This window comes from Pelodiscus sinensis, chromosome 6, assembly GCF_052426305.1.
Source record: "Pelodiscus sinensis isolate ZL-2025 chromosome 6, ASM5242630v1, whole genome shotgun sequence".
Lineage (NCBI taxonomy): Eukaryota > Metazoa > Chordata > Testudines > Trionychidae > Pelodiscus > Pelodiscus sinensis.
The window spans coordinates 4,727,482-4,753,862 of NC_143057.1; the positions used below are offsets into that span (position 1 = coordinate 4,727,482).

At 42.3% G+C, this 26,381-nt stretch overlaps 2 protein-coding genes across 4 annotated transcripts in view; one reads left to right on the plus strand and one right to left on the minus strand.

The window, feature by feature from the left end:
- The window catches only part of HOOK3 (hook microtubule tethering protein 3), a 95,092-nt gene extending 79,122 nt beyond the window's left edge, over nt 1-15,970 (plus strand). For 2 of the 3 annotated variants that reach the window (XM_075931327.2, XM_075931326.2), the window contains 4 exons: nt 611-715; nt 951-1,022; nt 2,642-2,778; nt 13,770-15,970. In XM_075931327.2, coding sequence (XP_075787442.1) covers nt 611-715; nt 951-1,022; nt 2,642-2,778; nt 13,770-13,785 — 330 coding nt within the window. In that variant the 3' untranslated portion in view covers nt 13,786-15,970. Of the gene's footprint in view, nt 1-610; nt 716-950; nt 1,023-2,641 lie in introns of all 3 variants that reach the window. The other variant, XM_075931325.2, reaches the window with a different exon arrangement.
- Nucleotides 15,971-19,490: 3,520 nt separating this feature from the next.
- Nucleotides 19,491-26,381, minus strand: part of KCMF1 (potassium channel modulatory factor 1) — a 47,833-nt gene continuing 40,942 nt past the window's right edge. Inside the window, exons 5-7 of the mRNA XM_075931328.2 lie at nt 26,150-26,324; nt 24,214-24,496; nt 19,491-21,558 (exon numbers count right to left, since the gene is read on the minus strand). Coding sequence (XP_075787443.1) covers nt 21,297-21,558; nt 24,214-24,496; nt 26,150-26,324 — 720 coding nt within the window. The 3' untranslated portion in view covers nt 19,491-21,296. The remainder of the gene's footprint in view (nt 21,559-24,213; nt 24,497-26,149; nt 26,325-26,381) is intronic.

Consider the following 26,381-nt stretch of genomic DNA (forward strand, 5'->3'; position numbering starts at 1 on the left):
CAGTGTCTCTTTAAAAAATGGATACCCATTGTGGTGGCTAGATTTAATGCTGTCTCTTCATAGCTCAGCCACTTCATTATTAATTTCCTTCTGGACTCTTGCATGCCTATCATCCACTAACGGAGAGTTAGTAACACTTAATGATGATTTTGTTCCAGCATATTTGAGGAGAATGGCTTCAAGGGGGATATTCTTCACCCTCACTCTGTGACACTGGGAGCTGGAGAAGAACTCATTCTTTCTCCCACCAGCAGTTTTTTGTTTTGATGGATTCCTTTAAGAGAAAGCAAAGAACTGATCCTATGGCATTTCTTAAATGGGTTTTGGTTTGCATCATCCTGCACGCACGGTGAAGTCAGTCGCTACCGTGGACTGAGCAGCATAGATGTGATTGGATTAAAGGATATAGCATCTTAGAATAGTGCACTCTTCTCACATTGTGTCGGGTTAAGTTTCTTAAAACCATCAGAGTTACAAGTACTTTCTTTAAAGGACTTGAACATTTTTTACAGCGCTTTGGCCATTGGTTCCTTTTACTTTATCTAGATGTATTTGATAAGATCACATTGTGGTATTGACTTAAATGAACTGTTGTGTTTGCCTCCTGCAGGTTATCCGGACTTTAGATCCTAAACAGAACCAGGGCACCGCTCCAGAGATTCAGGCTCTGAAAAATCAACTGCAAGAACGGGACCGAATGTTCCATTCGTTAGAGGTAACGATCTACAAGTTCCCCTTTGGCTGTTCTCGGGTTTCCAGTTTTTTTCCATGTTTGCTAGGTACGCTCCAGGAATTGTTTTGGGCAAGTTCTCTGGCCTGTTATATAGGAGGTCAGACTAGAATCAGAGTGATCCCTCCTGGCCTTGAAATCTATGAATCTAGGCATTCTCTGTTCTTGGCATACCACTTTACAATTATAGTCTTTTTGGTTGTTGGTTTTTTTTTCTTAGAAAGAATATGAGAAAACAAAGACTCAAAGAGAGACGGAGGAAAAATTTATCGTGAGCGCCTGGTATAATATGGTAAGATGCCCCAAACTGTATTATGATTACAAGTGTCAGTCTTTGTTGATGGTGTTTGTGTGGCATGTAGCATGAGCCCTTTCCATTTAATGACATTAGAGTGGTTTGGAGGGGTGGGGGAGAGGGAGCGCTGCCCCATTGCAGATGAGTGCATTTGACTCAGCCATCTATATCCAAGTCGACACTAAACATATAAATAAACCATGTACTTGTGCCTTCTGGCTATGCCTGCCATAACTTAAAATAGAGATGCAAAACATGCTGAAAGAGATAGTGTTGATAATGGACATCAGGTAAAACATAAGTTCACAATATAAAATTCAAGCTGGTTTTCTGTCCTTGATTGCTCACAACCTTCAGTGTATTTATTTATAATTCTTAAAATCTCTTCACAAGAGGCTCTCGGTGTTGGGTATAGAACTGTTATGGCCTCCTACCATGGCACTTAGCCAAATTATGTATATTTAGTTTTGTTAATTGGAATTGGTGCAGACAGTTTCTCCACATATGGCAAAGAGAACCATATCTGAGAGAACCACAGGGGAATTTAACCAGTGTACAATAATGAGTGTTACATTGGTAAAAACAACACACTGACACTTCCCTTGGTGTATGCAAAAGGAACATCAGGGGGACCTAACCAAAGCCAGGTTTTTTTTGTTTTGTTTAGGGACTGGTATGAATTATACCAGTAAAAAAGCTCTGTTGCTGCTATTACATGAGTCTACCCTGCCCTACTCTGTTCTTCTCCACTACCTAGGATGGTGTCTGGCTCTTCCGCTTCTCTCAGTTTGGACTGTCTGATTTTAATTTTTCATCTCTCCCAGCATGGCCAATTAGCCCCTGCTGCAACCATTGACAGCAAACACGTTGTTTGTGTTTTCTTTTGGGACAAATTCCTTCCATTTATCATTGGCTGACACTTCATAGGCAAAACGCATTTCTGAAAGTTGAGCGAGGCACCTTAATTTTCTTTGAAGATAACATTAAAAAAAAAACCTCAAGAGGCATGCTTAGGCATGCAGAAAAGCATGCTCAAATACTGGAGGGTGTCCATCCTTGAAACCTTTTTGCATGATTACTACATATGGCACTGAGCAAGAGAGGGTGAATACGGCTGTTATTCCAGGAAAATCTATACAAGCTTCCACACAGCAGTTGCATTATTTCGAAAGAAAATCAAAATAATGGAGGGCTTTTTCCGACATTGGTAAACCTAATTGCATGAGGAATAACGAAAAAGCTGTTTTGGAAGACGGTGTGTGTGGAAGCTCCACTGCTGCTGTGTCGAAATAGCTCCTCACTTGGGCCATTCTAAAGTCATTCCTCCCCAGTGCTTCCTGGCACTGTAAATCCATTAGGGGAGCCTGCCTCGGACTAATTTTGAGGCTCCCCTGTAGTGTGGATGCTCTATTTCGAAATAAGCTTTTCTGAAAGATATCTTCTAGAATAACTTATTCCGAAAGAAGCTTGCAGTGTAGACGTACCGAGCGAGAGAGAGAGGGTGTCTCTATCAAAGGGACAATAGGAAAAGAGAAGACTTTACACAGACAATAGGTAAATGGACAGGCTAAGTAGTGTGCACTAATGTTTGCTAATGAGTTTGTCTCTATTCACAGGGAATGACTCTGCATAAAAAAGCAGCAGAAGACAGACTAGCTAGCACAGGCTCAGGACAGTCCTTCCTGGCTAGACAAAGGCAAGCTACCAGCACACGGAGATCTTACCCTGGTCATGTCCAGCCAGCTACAGCAAGGTAGAGAAGACTTGCCTTTAGAAAGGAAACAGCCCTGGCATACTTTGTTGCACGTGACAACGTTTCAGGAAATGCAACTGGCATCCTTTATCTTTGTTTCTTGTTACCGCTGTTATTTCTCATTTCAGGAAGGGGTTTTATTATGATTTCTTATTGTTTTAATGCCCTTCATTCTACTTTTCCCGGAGTCCTCTCTTCTCTCCCTTTAAATGTGCCAACATTTTGAAAACATCCAGAGGAGTGCTGCATTATAATGGATTTTTTTTAAATTCGTATGAAGTTTGTTCTCTCTTTCCTAGCGTCTGACATAGGCTATGTAGCAAACGTGAATTTTCTGTCAGAAATGATACACACCTACTTATGTGTGTTGTTCTCCTTTATAAGACTCTTTTCATTGAAAGGGAATTACTCTCCTTTTTACTATGTAATAATCAGTGTTTAAAATTGATGAAAATCCTTTATAGGATATGCAAAATGGCGGCATAAAATGGCTATAAAACATGTTTCCCACCCAAAAAAACAAAAACAAAAAACCACTCCACCCCATAGACATTAGCATAGGTGCTAACTGAGCTACATCCTGTGGCATCTGATATGCAGTATGTGCACAACAGACATGAATTTATCTTTTCCTGGGAAGAGGTTGCTCCTGTTCTTGGCATTTAGCATTTAATAGGGAAGCAGGCTGATTTGGAGGCCCCTCTTCCATTCCCTTTCCCCTTAAAAGGCATAAGAGCTGCTTTTATTTCTCCACTATTGTTTGCTGCCACAGGTGCAGTGTTTTGAGATTGTTCTCCCGCTAGTTGAGTCTATCCAGAAAAAAAGATCATGGAATATTTGGAATGCTTTAATGTTCTACAGCATCGTTGAGTTCAAAGATGGCATTTATTTTAAATATTTGTAATTACGGACTAACCATACTTCAGGGAGCAAAGCCCAGCTCAATATTGTTGCCGTTAACATATTCACATTGTCATCCACCACTAAAAGACTTCTTGTAACTTATTGACTAGGAGGATGGTTATATTGATTGCCTTACTAATGATAGCTGTGCCTTTAGGCAAGTTGGTTACTTACTTGACCGAAAAGTTTGAAGGCTAATTCTTTTGACACGTAACAGTCCATCTTCGCTGCACCTTCATTTTGATAAAATGAGTGGTTCTCACTGCTAATACTAATTTAGGACAGATCCTTCTACACAGTGCTGAGTATTTCGGAGTGTTCTGAACCACCCTAAACTCCTAATAACTTCCTGAAGAGTTGAAGATACTCAACACCTAAAATCTCTTAGGATCAGTCGTTGCAGTTTTACTAATAAGGGAGCTTTGTATACCTGTGTTTTTGTGATATGACCTTCAACACAAATCTTGTTCCTAATATGATGTGCAAACCATGTAGTTTCTTAAGTTTACATTTTTTTTAATGATTTTAATCTCTTGCCCAATGCAGGACTTTCCTTCTATTAAAACCCTTCAAAAGTAGCTCACCTTGACTTTTTTTAAAGCAGCCCAAGGTATATTTTAATCTAACCTTTTAGTGTAAAATGGTTATAGGCAGGGCTCGACAAATCGCTGTTTCTACTCGCCCGTGGTGAGTAGATTTCAGCTGGTCGCCCCGTTCACCAGCGGCGGGCGCATGCGCAGTGCGGGTCTTGCGCATGTGCAGTGCAGAGCTGGCAAGTAGATTTCGTCGCCATTTGTCAAGCCCTGGTTATAGGACTCTGAAGGACCAGTAGACATGGATTCAAAGACATAGATTCATTTGTAAGTGCTATTATAGTCTAGAGCACAGTCAACTGCTCATACCTAATCCATGTTAAAAATTACTATTAAATGATAGAAGAAGTTATCTTGATCCTGATTTTCCCATCTATACAAAAAACATCTTCTGAAGTCCATGGGCAAAATACGTGTTTGTCTTTCATTCCCCCAACATAGAAATAATGGTTGAGCGCCATTGAATGTATTGATTAAAAAAAGCTTTATAGCTCTGGTTTGCCCTCTGTACGAAGCCTAAAATTAGGTTAGGAAGAGAAAATTTCACCTGTAGTGTGTGTCAAACTAACAGTGTAGGAGGCTGTTTAGGCATAAAGTGATATTAGCCTTGCTGTGTTTTGGTGAGAAATAAAATGTAAAAAGGCAAGTTTCATAAGCACCAACTAGCAATATGATTACTCTGACACATCTTGATTGTGGAATTCAGACGGGTCGCTTTAGGAATCTTTCTTGCATGTACCCTGTGTGTACAGGAGCAAGAGTTAATCCGTGTTCCTCAATAAATATATACAACAGTTTTCAGCCCCCTAGGAAAGAACCCAAGAATATTTAGGACTTTATTCTGTTTTTGTCTGTCAGGCTCTTCCTTTGTACCACCACCTGCCAACATCTACTTCTGAATGAAGGGGATTCCAGAATTTTAAGGGGAGGTTATATTTCCAAGTTTGTCTGCTAATTCACTTTCAGATGACTGTGTAGCCAAACGAAACTCCATCCTAAAATTAAACAACTTGCTTTTGTTTTTAGGGGGTTTCCCCCTCTCTTTTCTGGCTCCTTTTCCCCCTCTTCGCTGCCTTTGGGTTTTTTGTCTCACGTTTGTCGGTTTTACTATTTTGAGGTTTTGTTTTTGGAGCCCTCTCTCTCTCTTTATTTTGGCCTTTCTCTTCTTTTCCCCATGAGCTGCTTTCCATGGGTCTTTCTGAGCATCTCAATGAAAGCTGTACTATCCTGTTGAGTTTTATGTTGCTTTTACAGCTGACACTGTGTAGGTAGGAACAGCAGAGACGAACAGTAAATCTGTGTTTTGTTGCTGCTGTGCATAATTACCAGGTTTCATGAAAACTGCTGTGACTATTTCTAATACCATAAATCCGTATTAAATAAAACACACAGTCCTGCCCTGCTCACCTAAAAAGATTACTTCCTATGGGAGAACTAATTTGCATTCCTACAAGGGGTAAACAGTCCTCCTGGGCAGCCACACTTTTAGCTGATTATGACAAAGAGCTGAGCAGTCCGTGGGAGTCCTTTCTGAGCTTCCTAACAACTGTGGAAATTTCAGGCAGGCACCTTCTGTCTCGAAGCTTTGTATTAAATAAAGGAAATACCCTAATGCCCAAGCAAGTCCACAGCTCTACAGCATGATCAAACGACTGGAACTTAACTTCTTTTATATTCAAGAACGTGCCGATTAGGGATGTTACATTTAGATTAATTAACTAATCGAATATTCAATAGGGTTTTCATCAACTATTTGATTAGTCTGTAAGGGTGCCTTTGCCTTTTAACTGTAGCAATAGCCCTGCTGGTCCTGTGCTCCCTGTGGTGCCTCCGCCTTTGAAATGTACGAGAGCCCCAGCGCTGTCTCCACGCTTCCTCCTAGGGCTCTTGTATGTTTTAAAAGCAAAATCACAGCAGAAGTGGCACAAGCGGAGACAGTTTCTGCTGTGCCTCTACCTCCCCTGCCTCCACGGAGACAGTGCTGAGGGGAACCAGCTTTTAAGCCCTCTCCCCCAGCACTGGCTCCTGATCTCTCTCTTGCTGCCTCTCTGATTGAGGCAGCAAGGGGGGAAGCAACTAGTCACATCACTAGTCGATTATCCAATAAGCTTATGCTTATCCAATAGTCGACTAGTCACTTACATCCCTAGTGTGGATTCAAGCATGTACAGTGCCCTGTAAGTTGTACTAGAAACATCATAAGGAAGAATTTGTAAGATTCAGTTTTTTCTTAATAATACTTAGCACTTGAGGAATGCTTTATATTTTTCCAAGTGCTTTATAAACAGTAACAGACTGATTTTAAAGTTAACTTTTAGCCAAAGTGTAGCACAAAGAGACGTCTAACATAGAAATATAAATATGTAAACATTTTATACTGAAAATAATACAAACAGGAAATGGACTACCTGTTGTTTTATCACTGTATCCTTCTTGATATTAAGCAAATAAGAATTCTTTGCAATTTTGGTGTCACTGCCAGACTAAAATAATTTCTATGTTTGCTTTAAAAATATTGCTAGCAGTTTTCTATTCCAACAGGTTTCATTAGCATCTTTAATGTTCATTAGTGTATCAAAGGGTGAATTTTTTTGAATCCTATTTAGAACTAAAGTACCTGTCATTTTCTGCTGTCTCCATAGCATTGAGGGGTATGTGCCAGTTGCTAAGAAAATTTTAAAGTAGGACTTATTTTTGAGGGCCCCTTTTTGCTGATGCATTCAAATAATTTCTGCAGTTTTATCAATATTACTCCTCATCAGATTGTCCACTCGACAGCTTCCTGGATGGTTTGTAATGATTCTGTCTGAGTAGTGTTGATGCTTTGGCATAGTTGGTAGTTATATTATACTCGCTTTACACAGCGAGTTTGAGGAAGAACACCCAGAATGTATGTCTCCAATTTTTCATTTTCTATGAAATTTAAAACAACCCCTGGATTGAACACCTTTTATCGAGAAATTTTTTCTCTTGGAGAAGATTGGGAGGAAAATTTAGCACATGTAGGGCAAAATACTTAGGTTTCCACGGGCATAAACTGAATCAAATTTGACCCCTTATGTTTTGCAAGATGCCTGTCATTAAAATAATTAGGTATCTCCAAAATGAATATATGCTAATCAGACAGGATTTAGGGCAATGAGTTTCTGTACAAAGGAGAAACTTATAAATACGTTTTCCCTCTTGCTGTGAGCCCTTAGGCACTCTCATGCCTTTGGTGTCATCTATAGCAGTGGTTCTGAACCAGGGAACTGGGACCCTTGGGGGGCCAAGAGCGGGTTTTAGGGGGGCCACCAAGCAGGGCCATCATTAGACTCATCGGTGCATGGGATAGAAACCTGAAGCCGTCCCCACCACCCCCAACCTCCTGCATGGGGTTGAAGCCCAGGGCTCTCAACCCCACTTTCGCGGCTGAAGTGGAAGTCTGAACAGTGTAGTGGGATGGGGAGGGGGGCCCAGGCAGTTATCCAGCTTACTACCTCCTAATGCCAGCTCTGGCTTTGATATTCAGCAAACCAGTGCCTGTGAGACAGGTGTGCTTTGCAGCTTTTATAGCAGGCTGACGTGGAGGGGGGACTCAAAGTTGAGACCCCTCTGAAACACTGTGGATCAGAACTGGATCCATCTTGGTGAAGCCTGTTCTCAATAAAATCTAAAATGGGGTCACTTGCACTTGATAGCAACAATGACTTTCAGACACCTTCCTTAAAATGATCGTGTTGAGCAAAGTTTGCATGTGAAATCCGGTGTTCCCTCCCTTAAACTAAAAAGTAAATTTAATGGTCACGAAACTGAGGACTCATATTAGTAATGGCTTGTGCCAGGCCAATTCTAGTTAAGCATTGCTCATTTCCCTGCACACTTCGCTCTTGGGAGTACAAACACTTCTCCTGTCTACCTGTCTTTTCTCAATAGAAATAGGTGAAGTATGGCATGATCTGCTATGCCTGGGTATGTGAGCTCCTCGCATTTCAAGAGGCAAATCCTGACTGAGCCAGAAACCCCTCAAGCTGATGGCTGTAGAAGACACTGACTAAGTCTCTGTAACAAGCAATAAGTGTGGGAATAGATACGCTACTAGCTGCCGCTTCAGTCTTATTTCAGATCTGCATTAGGTCTTGGGCATCCTTGGAGGACCATCTCAAGCATAAGTAGGTGACATTTCTTCCCTATCTAGAGTGCAGGGAGGCATCGGAAACTTGGTAGTGACCAATATGAGGTGAAAATAAGAGGATTTTTTTTTTTCATCGGGTGAAGAAAGCAAGACAGACACAGGCACCTGTTCTGAGAAGGGTGCTTGCGTACAAATCTCCAAGAGTGGTCGTTGTCGTAAGTTTTTTTTTTTTTTTTTCGCTGCAACTCACACACCGTATGAAGCAAAATACTGGGTTCTTGGCATTGACAGATTTAATTTAATGTTGAGTTACAGCTGACTGAACAAGAAACTCAAGAAAGGGGCTTTCCCACATCAGTATAGGTAGGCCAGCCTCAGATTTTTCCCATCTGTCAAAATAGATCTCTGGAGATTGGCTCTGCAACTGGCACCATATTGGGAGAATCTGACTGCTTCTCTTGTTTTCCATTCTTGACTCCAATGTTTTCATTGGAGAGCGAGGCACAAGGTCACTTTAGAAACAATCCACTGATGGAATTGGACATATCTTGGCATTTAACAAATAAAAGTAGACTGGAAAGCCCTGGGAAACTCTACTAGAAGCAATGTGCATTTTTTTCCCAGCTGCACAGTTCTAAAAGACATCAGATTACTCCCTAACAATGGATTCAAGTCAGCTTCCTAAACTAATTGTTTGACACCCAAAACAGCTGATGGATCAGAAACAATTCATGATAAATGCTCTAGAGTCTTGATCCGTGGTGTCCAACCAGTTGAAGCAGTAGCCACAATAGTGGTTACTGCTTTAGCGAACTAGCCTTGTTAGTCTGAAAATGTAAATACTAGAATGGTTATTGTTATAGCAACTCGCCACACTCAAGCGGCCAGATAGCCACTTGTGGCTAGTGTGTTGGACACCATGGGTGGGGGTGAAGGGCTGAGCTTTTTGAAGTGCATGGGCATTTTGCCACTGACTTGGGTTTTCACTCTCTCATCTGAAGATACAGTTCTTTCTACAATAATGGGGTAGCTCTGAAGTGGTTCTGCGCATTGGTCAGTGCCAATGGAAGATCAGAGATGTTCTGTGTTCATTGCTTATAGGAAGACACGTGGAGACCTGACAAAGGAGGGAGCGTGGCGCATTATACATTGATGCCACAATTTAAAGTAAATCCCCGTCTTATGAGATCAGAGGCGTTCTCTTAGTGCTGTTCGGAGCCTCCGATTTCAGAAGTGGGTTTGAGAACTGGTTGAAGTACTGTCCAGGAAAAATGAAAGTGTGGCTTACAGGGTACTTGGGAAACCATTCGTATTTGCTGGCAACCTTATTTACTGCCAGTTGCGGCTGACGTGTTTTGCATTTAGGCATGGGAACAGTTTTTGTACGGGAACAGAAGGTGAAAGCTCTGGTTTCAGTGAGAGAAGAATGGCTGTTTTCATCTTTAAAAAAGGAGACGTTTCAATCAGTTCTTCCAGCTGTGGATCCTCAGGACAATGGTCTTTGTGCTACCAGTTTAAGGGCTGCCACCAGAAACACATTTAGGGATTGCAACTGTTACAGAACTTAGCAGTCCAGCTGCTCCGGTGGTGTCTTGCTGGAGGTATCGATGCTGCCCACAGCTTAGAAACTGCTTATAATTCAGCCATTCTGCTTCCATGTCTTGCTAATTTATCAGCATTGCTAAAAACCAGTCCTTCACTGTCACTCTGATAACATGGCATGGTAACAAAGGCCATGAATATGAATAGCATAAAGAACTCAACTTGGAAATCTGCCAGTCTTAAATTGAAATACTTAGGGTATAACTCCCCCCCGCCCCTCAACTTTTTTTTTCCCCCCTCAACAAAAAATCCTTGGTGTTTCACATTTAAAAAGAAAAATGGTTTGGTGTTCCTCGGTCTTTAAAAAGTTTCAGAAATACTGCCCTAGACTATATCCTATCTAGAAAGACATATCGGGCCTATCCCTCAGTTCCCTGCAAGTCTACCTGGCAGCTGTTACTGCACTTCATCTCTCTATGGAAGGCAACTTTCTCTTTGCACACTCGCTAACCACTTGATTCTCAAATGCTTTGATAGGGACTTTCCCTGCCTCCTGGAAAAATAACACCCTTGTGGGACTCAAATCTTGTCCTCTCCATTTCAACACCCCTCCTCCCCAGTACTTAGTGACTGACTTCATGTCTTTCCTCTCCGTGAAAGTTGCCTTTCTCATAGTCATCACATCAAGGAGGGTCAGAGCAGTGAAGACAGACCCTCCACACGTTACATTTGCCAAAGAGAGTTGCTGTACAACTACATCCCAGATTTATCCCAACAGTGGTTTTGTCATTTCTCCTTCACCAATCCATTCACTTACCTATAGTCTTCCCAAAACCCCATACATCTGCAGAAGAGCATGGACTCCACTTCCTAGATGGCCTTTTGCCATAGAGACCCAAACCTTTCTGAAAGACCCCGCGGTAGTTTGTTGCTAGAGCGCAGAGAATCTGAGGATAGCCCATCTCCATCCAGAGAACTTCCAAATGAAGATTCTACCCTGTCGGTTCCCAAACCTTGCCCTCTCCCAGTGGGGGTACACATGCACTCCACAGGAGCCCTACATACCCCTCCCAAATGTCTGAAGCCATCATATGGTGCACCCATAGCAAGATATTGCACCGTGGTACAAGATTCAGTAGCTGATGACTGATTTGTGATGGAAGTTCTCCATTCAGCTTATCCCACCCTCCTCCTGCGTAGTGCTGTTCGTCAGTCACCCGTAGTAGAATGCTGTAGAGACTATCACTCGAAGAAGTGTTTACTCACAACTAGAGGCTCTTTGAGATACCTTGCCCTTATTTCTATTTCACTTACCCATCCTTCTCCCATCTGCTCTCCGATTTGTGGAGGAGAAGGAACCGAAGAGATCTTTGGTCCACTCTACCCTTCCTTACCTGGGTCAGAAGTGTAAGGCAAGCCAGACTATATATGCAGAGCAACAGACGCTGCTTTCAAATTCTCCGACTCTCGTGTGGTGCGCCTATGTAAGTATCAGGGCATTCATATAGGGACCGCCCCCTCAAAGCACCTCCAGTTACAGGCAAGTAACCGCCTCATCTTCAGCCGTTGGAAATCCTCAGAGCTCCTTCCTTCTGAAGCAGTGACACTTTCTGCCAGCTGAGGATCAGCCTCAGTATCTTGGACCTCTCCAGGCTTAAAAAACTGCTGCTGTTACAGTGATTAAAAAATTCCCTACTATGGAAATACTTCCTAGAAGTTGTTACCAGATTCGTTTCTAGTAATAACAGGCACTATTCTAACCCACAAGGACAGTCACATCTCTCCCTCTCTTGGGCCAGTGTATTTCGGAGAGTCTGTGGCCAGGTTTACCTTTTCTTTTGTTTCCCCAAAGGGCTCCCTTTAGTAAAACGGAAACAATGTATTTTCCAGTGTGTTAGAGTATGTTAACTGCATCACCCTATCTTTCATTTAATCCGATTGGACAAGCAGATTTTCAGTATCTCACCCTCTGATGAGAGTGAACAAGTGGACTGGGCTCTCTCTCAGCTTCAGCATTTTCACATTTTGCGGCGTTTTTTTTCCAATCATCCACATCCTGCTGTGCATGCTCGTTTAGTAGCGCTTGAGTGGACAACGGTGCACCTGGATGTGCAACTACCAGCATACTTTTTCAGGATTCGGTGTTTAATGCATTCTTGATTTTATTTCACTTGATTTGTTATGGTCTGTTCTCTCTCTCTGTGCACTTTCTGACTTCTCTACATAATAAACATTCTGGTTAGGAGGACAGGAGCACGAAGGTGGGCGCATAGTAAGGTCATTGTGCTGTTACAGAAATTTGAAAGCGTACACTTGTAATGTGTGCAGCAAAGTTAAGTAGTTGTGTTATTTTGGGTTTGGTAGAATTAACGCAGCATCTACAGGACTTGTGCTTTTGCAATAACTTTGGAAAGAAGTGTCTTAACGTTTAGCCATAAAGACATTTTCGCGAATAAATTCAGTCCAGATTTGCCTGCGATGAGAAGCATTATTAGAGTCAGGACAATTCTTAGAGCCTGTATTCTATCAGATGAGCGTATTTGCTGTTTATATTGAGATGGGATTATTGAAAATCAGAATAAGCCCACATTGGAATCAAGTTTCTCTCCTATTCTGCATATTTCTGCAGTAATATCTAAAATTTGCTTTCAATCGAAAACTTTATTTTACATGAAATGACTAAAACTTATTTGTGTACAATGAACATGACACAGATGTGCTTGTTAGGCAGCTTTGGTAGAGCTAATCAAAACTCAGGGCTTGCTCATTAATATTTTTATCTTGCGACACTTGTGTGGCATTTCTGACCGATGAGAATTGAAAATATGACTCATTGCCTTTTTCAGTGGTTAAAACCCATGCTGTGAGAGCAGCACCTTCTTTATTTCTGGAAATGTGGTTTTTTTTTAAGCGGATTGTGCTCACAGGCAGCAAGAATGTGTGGAGGCCAATTTCAATACTACTGTAGATCTTGGCGTGGTCTGAAGAGGCCTTCTGCACTAAGAGTGGTGTAACCACTTGGACACAGCTCCTCAAAGGTATGAAGGTGCCTAACGTCTATCGATGTGAATTAGCTGCCTACATAGCTTTGAGGATCTGGGTCGTGGTCCGTTCCTAGGAGTGGCACCAAATGGAGATATTTCTTGGAGGGGAGCGAGGGTGCAATTCCAGTCCTCCTCCAGCTTCCTCCCCCAGCAGGGCCCCTGCTCATCCCTTAGCCCCGCCCCAGATCTTCCTCAGCTGTGGCATATCCCCTCTCTCGTCCTCCTATGCTGCCAAGAATCGCTTTCTCAATAGAGCCCCCGGAGCTTGGCTGTAAAGGAACCCGTGTGCCAGACCACAGCCCCATTTGGAGTGGCAGCCTGGTCCTGTTTCAGTAGCACTGCCACCGTGCCCCTTGGGGTGATGCTCTGGACCATTCAGGCAGCAGCCATGGTGTTTTAGTTGAGAACCGCTGCTTAAAAGTGGTCAGGCCCCCGCTGCCCCCAACTTTGGGGCCTGTAGATCTCTGACCAATGCAAAAACCGTCGGGGGAGGCTGGGGGCAAACACCCCTTGTCCCAGTCCCCCCAGCCCATGGGGCAGCGCTGGGCTAGAGGCCAGCTTTCGTTCCGCCATTCAGCTGGTAGCACATTAGGCATCTTGCGAATGCTTCTAGTCGCCTTAATAAAATAATGGTTGTAGCCCGCAAGAAACCGTTCCCCTTGACCTAGCTGAGCTTTAACTAGACGCCGCTTAACTAAACTGCATAGAAAATGTGTGTTCTGCTTTCCTTTTTAACAGGAATGAAATGTTTGGCTTCTTTTTAACTTTCTTCTTTATTTTTTTTTTCATTTGCAGTGATGTGGTTGCATGACCTGCAGCATTATTTGTCATACAGGGACTGTTCAGTGCATGACTTGCTTTTCTGCCAGACTGCATAACCCCAAACTTAACCAGTTCTACCACTTAAGACTCATGCCAGCTGATTTCAAAGAGAGACTTGCAAAGAAGCTTGCCATCTTGGGGAGTGGCTTTATGGTTTCCCTCTTCCACCACCTGCTCCCTCCACCCCCTCCAAAAAAAATTATCTCCCAGTGAAACTGAGGAAGGCAAAAACTCAGTATTCAGAATTCTTGAAAGGGCATTTGATAAATTGACACAGATCCCTTTCAGTGCTCCATTTTACTTTCTCTATCCGATTTAACTACTTCATTCTAATTATTAACACATAACCACCTGCAATATTTTCGATTACTAAACTAGATAATGGCTAGTCTTAATGTGGTCATCAATGTACCTTTTTGTATAGTCATATTTTAAAGGCTCTGCTTCAATCAGGCTTTTTATTATTTAAATGAAGCCAAGAAAGTTTTCTTGCAGGAGAAAATGTTTGAATTGCTGTTTGACTCCTCCAATGTTCCTTAAAAACTAAGCAAGATCCAGCTGATAAATTCCAAGCATGGACTATCATGCAATATTTTATTTGCAAACATTGCATACTTTCTTAATATGTATATACACAGTAGTTTATGACTGTTACTTTTTTCTCTGTCCATTTAGCTGTGTCCTCAATTTCTTTCAGTAACAATTTTTTTCCATCTATGTACAAATGATAAATGATTCTAGAAAGGAACATGAGTCGACAGAACTAGTACAAAAGCAGTCTACAGACTTACAGTATTATGCAAAATATCCTTGCTAGCTTATTTGAGTTATTTAAATTTTACTTGTACTATTTAGTTGTCTTTTCCTTATCCCAGTTTATTTCATTTCCAATTGCACTAGCATGCTGGTTTCTTTGTATTATGAAGGATTGCTCTAAGATTTGCAATATGTAGACAGTATAACTCAAAATGCTTTGGTGCTGCCTCTATTGACTAATTTAAAAAGCTGCTTATTTAAAAATTTAAGTTCTGAACTAGCCACCCATTTGTGTTACTGTATTTTCATTTTGTACATGGACGGACAGCACTGGCAAGATGCAAGACCATGCTGTTCTAGAGTATTCAAAGTGACTGTTGACTGTAAATCTATGGTTGTTTGAACCTCTGGGGCAAAGGTGAGACCTTGTAAGCCACAGTATTTGCTAACTGCCTCCAGAGAAGCTGAACTCATTAGCGCTGTACGTTGTTTGGTTTGATTAGAAGTCCGTGTCTTGAGCAGCCCCACACTTCCTCATCACAGAGGAACGTTCAGGCCTTGAGAGCTGATGAGGGGGTGTACAAACTGGCCTTTTTGCCTTCTTGGGAACGGGATGAGTGGCATTTCCAACTCTGGAGAGCCGCTGGGGATGATTAAAGGCTTCCCTACCCCCACTGGAGATCAGTGCCGCCAGAGTCCATAGCTTTTGGTTGCCATGTGACTGTTCAGGGGTTAGACAGAGACTCCTCGAGGGTGGCTCTGGGTATTGGAGCCATTCTTCATGCCACCAGCCTGGCCATATAGATTAGTAGGTTACTGTTCAAGCTGGTCTGAAGCCCAAGGTATTGAACTGTCCTGAAAATCATCCTTTAGCTTGACTTAGTTTCCTCAGTGCAGTAGAGAAATGTCCGATTGAGCTCGTATCCGCACGTAAATGTTTTTTCTTTTAATTCAGTTATCCTAGGCGCGCTCTCCTGGAGCAACTGCAAATTTCAGTGGCAAATTAACAATGATCCCACGCATGTATCCAATGTACTAACTTGATGTGTGCTGCATACGAGACTTTAATTTTCTCTGTGGCAGCTTGTTTGACTGTCCTTATTTGTGTTGACCAATTATCAAAATAACTGTTTGTGAAATTGCCAATATATTTTCTGTCAGAGAATGGATTTCTAGAGTGTGAAAACATTTGATTGCCCTCTTCAGTTCACTATGAATTCTTATCCTGTAACTACCAGATTGTCATGGTAGTGGTATTAATATACATATCTGTATATAGACAAAAAGACATGGTTGTGGTCAGAAGAATTCGAACATTTTAATAACGTTTTTCCCAGTCAAATACAATAATGCTTCCAAGGCTACAAAAAGTGTACAGTTGTTAAACAAGTTGTAAATAAAGGCTTATATAAAATGGAGTCTCTTGTTTCTCTGGAATTTTACTGTAGTAGAGAGAGTGCAGAAACTAAGGTTTGTGTTAAAATTGTGGCTTTGTTAAATCTGAAACTCTCCTTTTGTAGCCACAAACTAATGGGGTCATATTTGTTGTCTGACTGAAGTTATTATCCAACTAAATCTTTCAAGCAGACTCATTACAGGGGCTCGGAGCTGGTCCTGCATCTCCCCACACAAGGATCTTTTAGTGCTTCCCACCCTCCAGGAGCACATACCAGTGTGTAGGAGAACACAACACTGAAGGTGAACTTTGGATAACAAGTCCATGCTCTAGGACTGCACGGTAAGATACAGAATGGTAAGGTAAGTGGTCTTTAGTCATAACTGGAATGCTTCACTCAATGGGGTATTTCCAGAAAGGTTGATGGGTGCTCGGTGTAAGTTTTGGGTCAAGCTTAGAGCTACCCAGTCTGGTTGCTTACAGAAGATGGCAGGAGACTGGAGGTATTGCCTCTGCATCACAAACAGACACTCGAGCATTTTTATCAGTAATCCGGTTGTAGTATTCAAAAGTGGCCTTGAGAGGACTAGTCAGAGAGCCTGCTGGAGCGATGTCACCCCTGTACACTAAGCCCTGAAGACTGGACTGAAGGTCGAGGAGATACGATCCGGCTATGGGCAGGTGGCAGACCTGTGGTCAGCCGTGATTCATGTGGCTGTACTAGCTTAGTAATAGCTGTCTGGAGCTTTTAAACGCCTGGAGTAAAGCCATATAACATGGCCATGGACATTCAGCGCTCCCCCCTGCTGCCTGCCAAACATTTTGTTGTCACGGAAGATCCCTGGGCTGCATGGAAAGAGCCATTGAGCCGTTTTTCCATGAGAACCAAGTAAAATCTCCCATTTCCAGACCATTTCAAACTTTCATCTGGTTTGGTCAGATAATTGTGGATTTGCTCTAATGGGGTGTATGTGTCTGTGCATGCATCCTCCCTTCCATTGGGAACAGGGTTGGATCTAGCTCTAGCCTGTTTTGAAGACTTATACCAAGAGATCCTAGAGGAGCCAGAGAAGTTTCTGTAATCTCTGTAGGCGCATACAACCTTTTCCATTATTTATGTACTAGCAGAGGTACCTGGAGTTGTTCTGGTCTTTTACTGAAGTAATTATTTTTAAATAAGTGAAAAATGTCCATGATTTATTTCAGTGACTGTAGTTTTTGGAAATGAAGGCTGGAGAGCTTGGGGCTGAGGGGTGGCTTAGGGCAGAGGGCTGGAGGTGTAGGGGAGCTCACAGAAGTCAAGGGAGGTGCAGGACCAAGGGCAGGGGCTCAGCACAAGGCACTGGGAGGTGGAGGGGGGCTTACCAAGGCAACCCCTGGTGGTTGAGAGTGGTGATGTGCTGATGGCAACTCCTCTCAGGGGCTTGAGGCCCCCATCTGTTCCTGCAGGCCATGGGGGGAGGGTGTCAGGCTCCAGAGGCTGCTGCCTCCTCTGGTGGCCTGCAGGCTTCTCCACAGGGGAACCCCCTCTACTGGCCCCCCTTGTGGCTTACAAGCTCTCCACATCAGGGGGTAAATTGGCTACTTACCGGTTCTGGTAGCAAGCAAGATGGCCACTTCCATGGTGCTGCAGCTGCCCCCAGTGACCACGCTCAGTATTGTGTCCCTTTGCGTGCCGTGTGTTATCCCTCCCCCTCCACCCCACCCCCTGTTATGGGAGAGTCCCCCATTTCTGGCACAACCAAACCCGACCTTGCTTTAAGTTAAACAGGAAGCTGCATCCCAAATTTGGCGGCTCAAGCGAGGCTGGTCGCTTTCTGCTGCAGTGGATGGCAGTCAGTCACTGAGGGCCTGTTGGATGCTATACAGGTTCTTTATACCATGGAAGGGTTGTGGTAGGATCACCCTCCATGCACTTTCTGATGTGTGCCATAGAAGTCTCTGACCAGACCTCAGCATTATTGGTGTAATATTGGCAGCAGTAACAAGGGAAGAGGAGTGGTGATGTCAACTGCTAAATTCAGGCAGGAGCTTAAAGCCGTGGCTGGATAGCCCTTAGGCAAGTGGAACCCCCAGACACCAGATGTGCCTTGCCAACACGGGCCAGCTGTGCCTTTGTCGGTACTGCTAGACTGCACTGGTTTAGGGGATAGCATGGCTCAAACTTCCCACAGGCATGATGGAAAAAGGTGCTGGGACTGGACAGTCCACTTAAAGGATGGCCAAGAGATTTGATTAAAATGCCTTGTCTAAGACAGTTTAGAAATGCATGGTGACAGTATCTGAGAATAGCTGTGGGTTAGTTTGTCACTTTTGTATTAAACAAGAAAGCAGCCACCTAAAACACTGTGGGATGATACTGTGTCCCCTGTGAACAAGCATGTGCACAGCCTTTTTAGTCACCCTCTGTAATGTAAAAATATGCCTCATGCTAAACCCTACACTGCTTTTCCCCACCTGTGGCTGTGATCAGTTGTATGCCTTACCAATTGCCAACACAATCTTTGACATGCTTCAGTCAGCCTTGCTCTCAACTCCATACACACCAGCCTGGAGCCTTCCTTCTGCAAAAAGCCAACACAGCCAGACTTCTGCCCTTGCTCTGACTCATTAATAGAGTAGACAGGAACAGGCTACCACCAAGGCTAGATATTCTGCCAGCATGTAACCCCCCCCCCCTTCCTACTACTTACCACTTTCTGCTTCCCCCTAAGCCCCACAACACTGGGTTTTATGCAGGGAAGGGGGAATTTACTTGACCTACACAAGGGATGTTTTAATTCCACCACAGGGCACAATAGTGGAGACTTTTGAAAGCTCAGAATACAAAGCTCAGGAAAGCTTTTAATTTGAAAAAGCGGTGGCAAGTCCTGTGGCACCAACTGAAGTGTTAGAGCATAAGCTTTCGGGGGCAAAGATCCACTTTGTCAGATGCATTTTAATTTGAAGAACATCTTCCTGTAAATGCAACCTTTGTAATTTAACTTAGGCACTGATTCCTCCTCCAGCAAAGCTGTCAATCATCATTTTAGGAAAAATATTTAATACTTATAGGATATTCTTCATGTATCTTACCAACACACTTTCATTAAGATTTCTTTGAAGATTCATTACGAAACTGTTTGCTGGGACACTATATGTTGTATAGTTCAACTCATCAAAGTTTAATGTTAAATATAAGCCAGCAGGTATTCAGACTTTCACATGAAACATGGAAATTTGTGGCTACCAGCACTTGCAGGTAATACAGTACATAGAAGTGAAGTTTGGAAATCATGTAACAAACGTCCTTAAAAAAAGTTGTATATAGATATTAATAAATGAACATCTGGTTTAACAGATTAGAGAAGCATATCGGTGAAGGTGAGCAAAATTACATCCTACATTGCATTTCACTTGTACATGCACTTGTGGAGTATTACACAGCTTTGAAGTATGTTTTTGTATGTACAGTTTGCGGCTATTTCTCAGTCCAGCACAAATGAAATCTTGGAGCCAAACTGTCAGGATAATGCACCGACACCAAAAAAAATCAACTGAACAACAGTCTTGAAAATGCTTTATTGAACGGTGTGTCTTATTGTAATGTGCAGAAGATGTGTTTGAAAAGACTACAGCTTGAAAACTGGTTCTGAAAATCCTCAACAATCAATAAAAAAATCCCTACTGGGGGTAACTCCTAGTATAGCCAGAAGACTGGTGTAAAATTTCCCTTAAAACATTTTCAGTTGCAGAGACTAAACAAAAACAAAGTTGTACTGAATTGTCTGGAAATACTTGGAATTTGAGGATTAAGAAAAGAAGATCAAAACAAACTTCAAACGGTGGGGTGGTTTTTTTGTTGTTTTAGATTAGTATACATGTCACAGTTCTGTTAAGAACACCAGCTGGTGTTCCAGTCTGTAATTTTATTCTAAAATGCTTGTAATGCTGCAGGAATGGAAGATACAGAGAAAGAGAAAGCAGGTGAGGTTAGAGAACTGGAAAGAGACATGATTATGGTATAAGCCTATTTTAAATTTATCAGAAGCTGTGTGCACTTTTGTCTTTATAGTCTAACTTTACATTCCAAAAAAACCAAACCCCAGCTGTCTTTGCATTGGGGCGATTATGAAAGTCTATGCACAAAAAACACTGTACATTTTTTTACATATAGGATTAATAGTATAGGCATGTAGGTGGCATGATTCAATTAAAAGGCTTTTTACTTTTTTATGCCAGAAAAATAATCAGAGAAATAATAAATAAAAGGTGCTAAAGTTAGCATTAAGAATTCAGTTGTAATATATTGACAGTCTGGGAAGTCAAATCCTCAAGCTCTCCTGATACTGACAAGTCTCTGCAAACTATGAAGCAAATACATAAATAAAACTCAAAAATATGATTGAGACTGTGAAAGGCTTTTAAAACTAAGACAACATAATCCAGGTTAACTTTTTTTTTTTTTTTTTTTTAAAGACAGTGAATAAATGAATCATCTACACCTGAATAAAACATGTTTAACAGTTGAAAAATTTTAACAACCACAAAAAGGAAACTTTAAACAAAGATGAACAAGATTTGATTTTGGGGCACACAAAAGCCCTTTGCAGTAGATACCAGCAATGACCTTACTGCTGTATCTCCGACAGACGTGTAGGAGAGAAGCTAAACTCCACATGGACAGGATGACTAATATGACAACATAATAGTCACATATAGCAAAATGCCAAACCCTGGAAACAACAACAATGTATCCCACTGCAGAGCTTGCTTTATGTGCCGGAAGCACATAGAAATAGGTGATTCGGTCACATATTATTCAAAAGCTACGGCGTGGCGACAAACTGCTAGTGAACACAAACCTTTTTGTCACGTAACCTTTGAATAATGGGAAAAGCTTTGGGTTTTTATAGTTTTACTCCTTGTATTTAATTTTTTAAATGACAAGGTCACTAAAACTCATGCACGCTGCAAAAAACCTCATGCAGTAGTTAAGGTAAACCATCCAAGCAGTTTTTATTCATTAATATTCATAAATACACACAGCAGCTTCATTAGAGATTTTTCATTTTTTTTTCCTCTTCAGTTTGAACGTGGAGTATTAGGAGAGCCTTTTGCATGTCAAGGTACAGAACACAGAGGTTTTCTCCTCCGCACTGCGACCTACATTTACCTGCTAGAAGTAAAAATTAGTTAAGTGGAAATGATTATCATATATATCTTTTCTCTCTTCCTTTTGAATGTACACAATGTAACAAGAGTGACAGACCTGAAATTACAATCACCAAAACAAACCCAAGATAGTAGTTGTCCACTTTCATTGGCAAATACAGCACAGAGGACATTGTCTGCGAAGTGGGATGTCATCAAAGAGGAGGTGGAGGAGGCTCGTTTCCTTTATTACTCTCTTTTAAATTTAGGTTTTCTAAAGCAACATCTAAAGGCATAATATCTACACAGCCCATAGCACCAAAATCGGCTATCTCCCCCCTCTCATCCTCATCTGAGGAGGAACTTTCTTCCCGCATCAAAGTGGACAGTAGAAGCTCTTGAACAAATAGGCTACGGTCTGCCCGTTCACTTTCCATTGACTGGCGCTCTGCTTCGGACATCTTAGGGTCATTCAACCTGCACAACAGCGAAGGGAGACACAAGACAGGGAGTTGATAAAAGCCCACCGGGCTGAAGACGTCACCCAGCAAGCGTGCTCTTATCTGCTGGGCTGACAAATACTGGAAGGCGTTCAAGGGAACCAGTTTGGTCTGGTCTACGCTACAGCAGAAGGATGACTTAATATACTCAGTTAATTATGTAGCTGGAGTCGACATATCTTAAGTTGCGTTTCTGTGCCGCCCTCACAGCGGGAGGTCGATGGGAGCAAATGCTTCCGTCGGCTTCCGTTACTCATGAGGAGCAGGAGTACTGGTGCCAACAGGAGCGCCCTCTGAGTTGATTTAGCGAATCTTCACTAGGCCTACTAAATTGAACTCTGGAAGATCGACCACAGCCGCTTCGATCTTCTGCCTAGTGCAGACATGGCCTTTGTGTGTTGCTATCCTGCTTTTGAGGCGGACAGATTGACTATGATGGACATACCCAATCCAACTAAAATAGACATTCCAAAACCCTGCTGTTTCAAGGCACAACATTCTGCACAGATTGGATTGATAAAAGGGAGACATGAAATTCTGAATGCAAACGCCATGACAACTTGCACCACTAAGCATAAAATAATCGGTTCTACCCCCTCCGCTGAAAGTCTGTAACTGCAAAGTCTGTAAACACCGGCCCTCTGATTAGTTGTAGAAAATTTTAATATATGTCACATACATTTGTTCTCTGGAGGTCTCATTTTTGGTAACTTAGGTAAAACTCAGCATGACAGCAATACATTATTTGATATAACCTTCAAGTTTCTATCTCAGTTTTCCAACACCCAGAAGCAGATAAAATGCTGTAGAGGAGAATGCATCAATTTGGAAGCCAACAGATGATTGGGGGGGGGGGGGTGGAGAGGAGGAAAGGAATAGGACTTTTAAAACCAGAAGGCCTGTATATTACAATGTCTCAGGCATCCCAAAAGAGATGGAACCACACCAAGATGATAAGCCCTTTTAGAAAGCCACCCCGTAGCTTAATAATCTTTTCTACAGCAGTCATGTTTATTAATGGCATCTTTGTTTACTCAAGTTTTCTTCTATTGCCACTTATAATGTAACTGCATGGGAGCAGCTGGTAATGTAGGCAAGAGAAGGCATTGCAGTCTCAAAATTGCCTACACTGCCCTGCTGCCCAGGAGGGGCTGGAGCCGTGCCGCATGGCAGCCTAGTTCCCCAGCAGCCGGAGAAGGTTGGGGGCCGTGCCACACAACAGCCCCGGCCCTCAGCTGGGGTTGGGCAGGGCTTGGCTGAGGGGTGGGAGGAAAGGTTGTGAAGGGGCATGTTCTTGGAGAAAGGGCAGGGCTTCAGGTGCCTTCACCTGCCACCCCTGTGCAACAGACTATCTAATATACATAAAGACACCCTCTATTCAACCTCCAGTTTAGGATTAAAACATTCATTTCCTGTAAAACAGCATTTAAATGTTAACTTCCAGGTTCTCCTCCTCTCCATTACAGCTCAAACTCATAGGTTGATATAACTGGAAATGCTCTTACATTTACTGGAAGAGTAATGTAAACAAGCATAATCAACAGGAAATTATCTATACAGTAACAACCCTTTACGCCTCTCAAACTGATGCTAGAGAACCACAGAAGCAGTGTTAAAATGGATTCCATGAGTGGACAGACACTTGGTGTATAAAAAGAAGAGATGAAGCAAAAACTTTGTGTTTACACAGCAGTGATCCACCCAAAAATTCCACAGCTATGTTGTAAGCATCAATTCCTCTACAAAATCAGCAGACCATGAACCTGTAAGTGGTAGAAATGACTGTAAATCTTATGACTATACAAACCTTTAGCTACTCCACTGCTGTGTGGGAGAAAAGCAACAAGGTTACATGAAAGAGAACCTCTCACCTACACCCCGCATGGACCTGACTAGACACTTGCTCACTGCAAGCAATATCTGTTTGACATTCGCGCCTAAGTTTGCTTTTCAGTTTACTCTCATCTTTACACCTGACAATACAGATGCAGCAACACAACAGTTAAAACTATTCATTGTGGATTGCTCTTCTGCAACCAGCATCTTCACTGAGTAAGTACGTACCTCACTGCCATGGAAAACAGCTCATAGCAATAACTGAACTGAATAATTGCTCTTATAGCAGATATATAAATGATATCTCATTCTAACTTTTTGGGTGAAACTGATAGTGTACCATGCAGTGCCGTTTTACAGGCTAGATGAAAAACACCACATTCAGACCAAGCATTTTCATGCTTACTAGAACAAATATAAATAATTCCCTACTGATGATCGTCCATTACTTTCACCGCCAAAGCGCAGAATCATTTTGCCACAACTTCGAGTATCACTTACATGTCTGCTGAGTGCTAGCATATGCATTTTGCATTACCACCCATTGGCAAAACAAGCTATTTGGGCATTGGAGATTGAGGGGATTTGGGATATTAAACTGCAATTAAATAACCTCACTTGGCATGGTGCTTAGGCACGTGCTCAACTTTAAGCATGGAGTAGTCCTACTGAATTTAATGCGACAGCTTATGGGCTTAAAGTTGTATATGTGCTTAAGCACCTTATCAAACAGGGTCAAGAAAAGGGATAGTGAATATAGGAAAAGTAACGCGAGTATGTTTCTAGAATGAGTTACCTTGTAAGAAGAAACTGGGAGTTCTGGGAAGCCTGTTGACTATTCTCTGTGTTAGATGTGTTGGTTGTTGCTGTAGATTGTGTAATAGTGGTGGCGACGCTGCTCGTATTGGTGCGTCTGGTTGCGTTGCGTGCCGTCTCCAGTTGTTGCCGTGCTGCCTGTGCATGTTGTCGTTCTAACTGCAGCTGCATCTGCAACTGCTGTAACTGAGAAGCGGAAGGGCCAGAGGAATTGAGCTGTCCTCCTGCAGAACGCCTCACGCCTGATAACTGAGACAAAAGCTCTGCCAAAGAGGAGAGAAGCACCAGTGTGACATTTGCTTGCATTAATACTAACAAATGAGAGTCTAAGTACGGCTGGGTATCAATCTCCCCATCTTTTATTTCTAAAATACCTCAACATTATTTCTGGCTCAGACTGCCATATGGGTGCACACTGCAAAACACCTTAGGCACGTTCCAGTCCCCAAGCTCACAGCATCACTTACAATATTCACCTCTTTCCTGTGGTGAAGAATTCGAGGTCTGAAATCAGTTGATCAATGAAAGAAAGGCCCTTCCCTAGGGATTATGAACTGACTACATCTTCATCTGCCAATTCCCTAACGTGTTATCTTCCAGACAAAATGGCAGTTGCCTCAGCAACCATTTCAATTTTGGCTTAAGTTCATAGGTGTGCTCCTCCCCGTCCCCCCCACAATGTTCATGCTATACAGGAGGGAAGCGGTGCTGTAGAAAAGAAAAATGACACTTGTGTCAGTTATTTATGGGGAATATTAAAATTCAGACCACAGATTTTTACCATACTGCACATTGTGCGAGTTCTGCTGGAGTAACAAGATAGACAGTACATTTCCCCTGAATTAGGATAAATAATATACTTACCATTTGCCCGAAAGGCATTACTATGACTTCTCATACCTGGCCTAATAAAAATCCCTACTCCTACAAGGGTAGTAAAGGCCTGCCTAGATAAAAACATGTCAGGCTTTGGATGGGGCCAATATGGAATTGTTCCATTTTAGGGGGATCAGGGTGAGAATTGTGGTGAGTTTTGTCTGCACAAAAAGGTATTTTCAAAAATAAACAGTAAAAAAATGCTGTCTGCATATTGAGCTAGAACCTATCTGCATTCAAAAAGCTTGCGGGAACTGTTAATTTGTTACATTTTGTTTGGGGAAAGGAGAAGAAGAAATTTTGGATTTTGGGTGTTGGACTTTTTGAAGTATATTCTACTACCCTTTCTTACAGGTCAGTTTTCTTCCATCTTTCTTTACTGTCTCGTCCAGGAGAGGGCTGGGCAGTACAGAACATACATTTCTAGGGGGAAAATCTAAGGCTGGGAGTGTGTTTGGGTCACCCTGTAACAATACCCAGACTGTAACCCCAGTATGGCTGGCAGACTACAGTTATACAGAGATTTGACCAGAAGCTGGTCCAAATTTTTACAACAGAAAATGTGTGTGAGGGCTTAGTAATCTTGTAGAGTTTAATTTAAAATTAGCACGTCTGCCATTCACTCTGCACTCTGAACGCAAACAGAAGGCATTTCGTAATGTTTATCAATATCGTCAAAATACAGCTTATTTCATCTTGATTAACTCTGAAGTATATAGTTGTGTGTGTGGAGAAAAGATTCAGATACCAAATCTTCCCCAAAAGCAGTTCTATAGAACTGGCAAATACAAATGAGAAGCACTGAGGTAGATAATGGATTCTGGAAAAACTGTTCATTTTTAAAATATAAACCAATGCATTCAGGCTGTGTTGTGTGTCTGAGGAGACTAGACCAGAAACCCCTGGAATTTCAAAGAGTTTAGAGTGAAGGGGAGAACACACCTACACAAAGACACTCCAAATACGGACAAGCAGAGCAACCATTACTTTGGATTTTGCACCTAAGGGTGGAGGGGAAAATAAGTAGTCGTGACTCTTACCAGCTATAGGATCCATGGCTTCCCTATTGCTTGAAGAATACGAACTCTGTGAAGATGAAAGCCCACCAGTGGAACTGCTAGTAAAGTGCATGTTTGATCTACGTGCGCGAGGGCCTCCCAATCCCCGGCCTGGGTGAAACATTCGACGCACATGCCGAACACCGCTGGACTCATCGTAAGCCAACAGTTAAGAAAACACCAAATTGTTTGTTACTGTATTAAAGACGAGCGC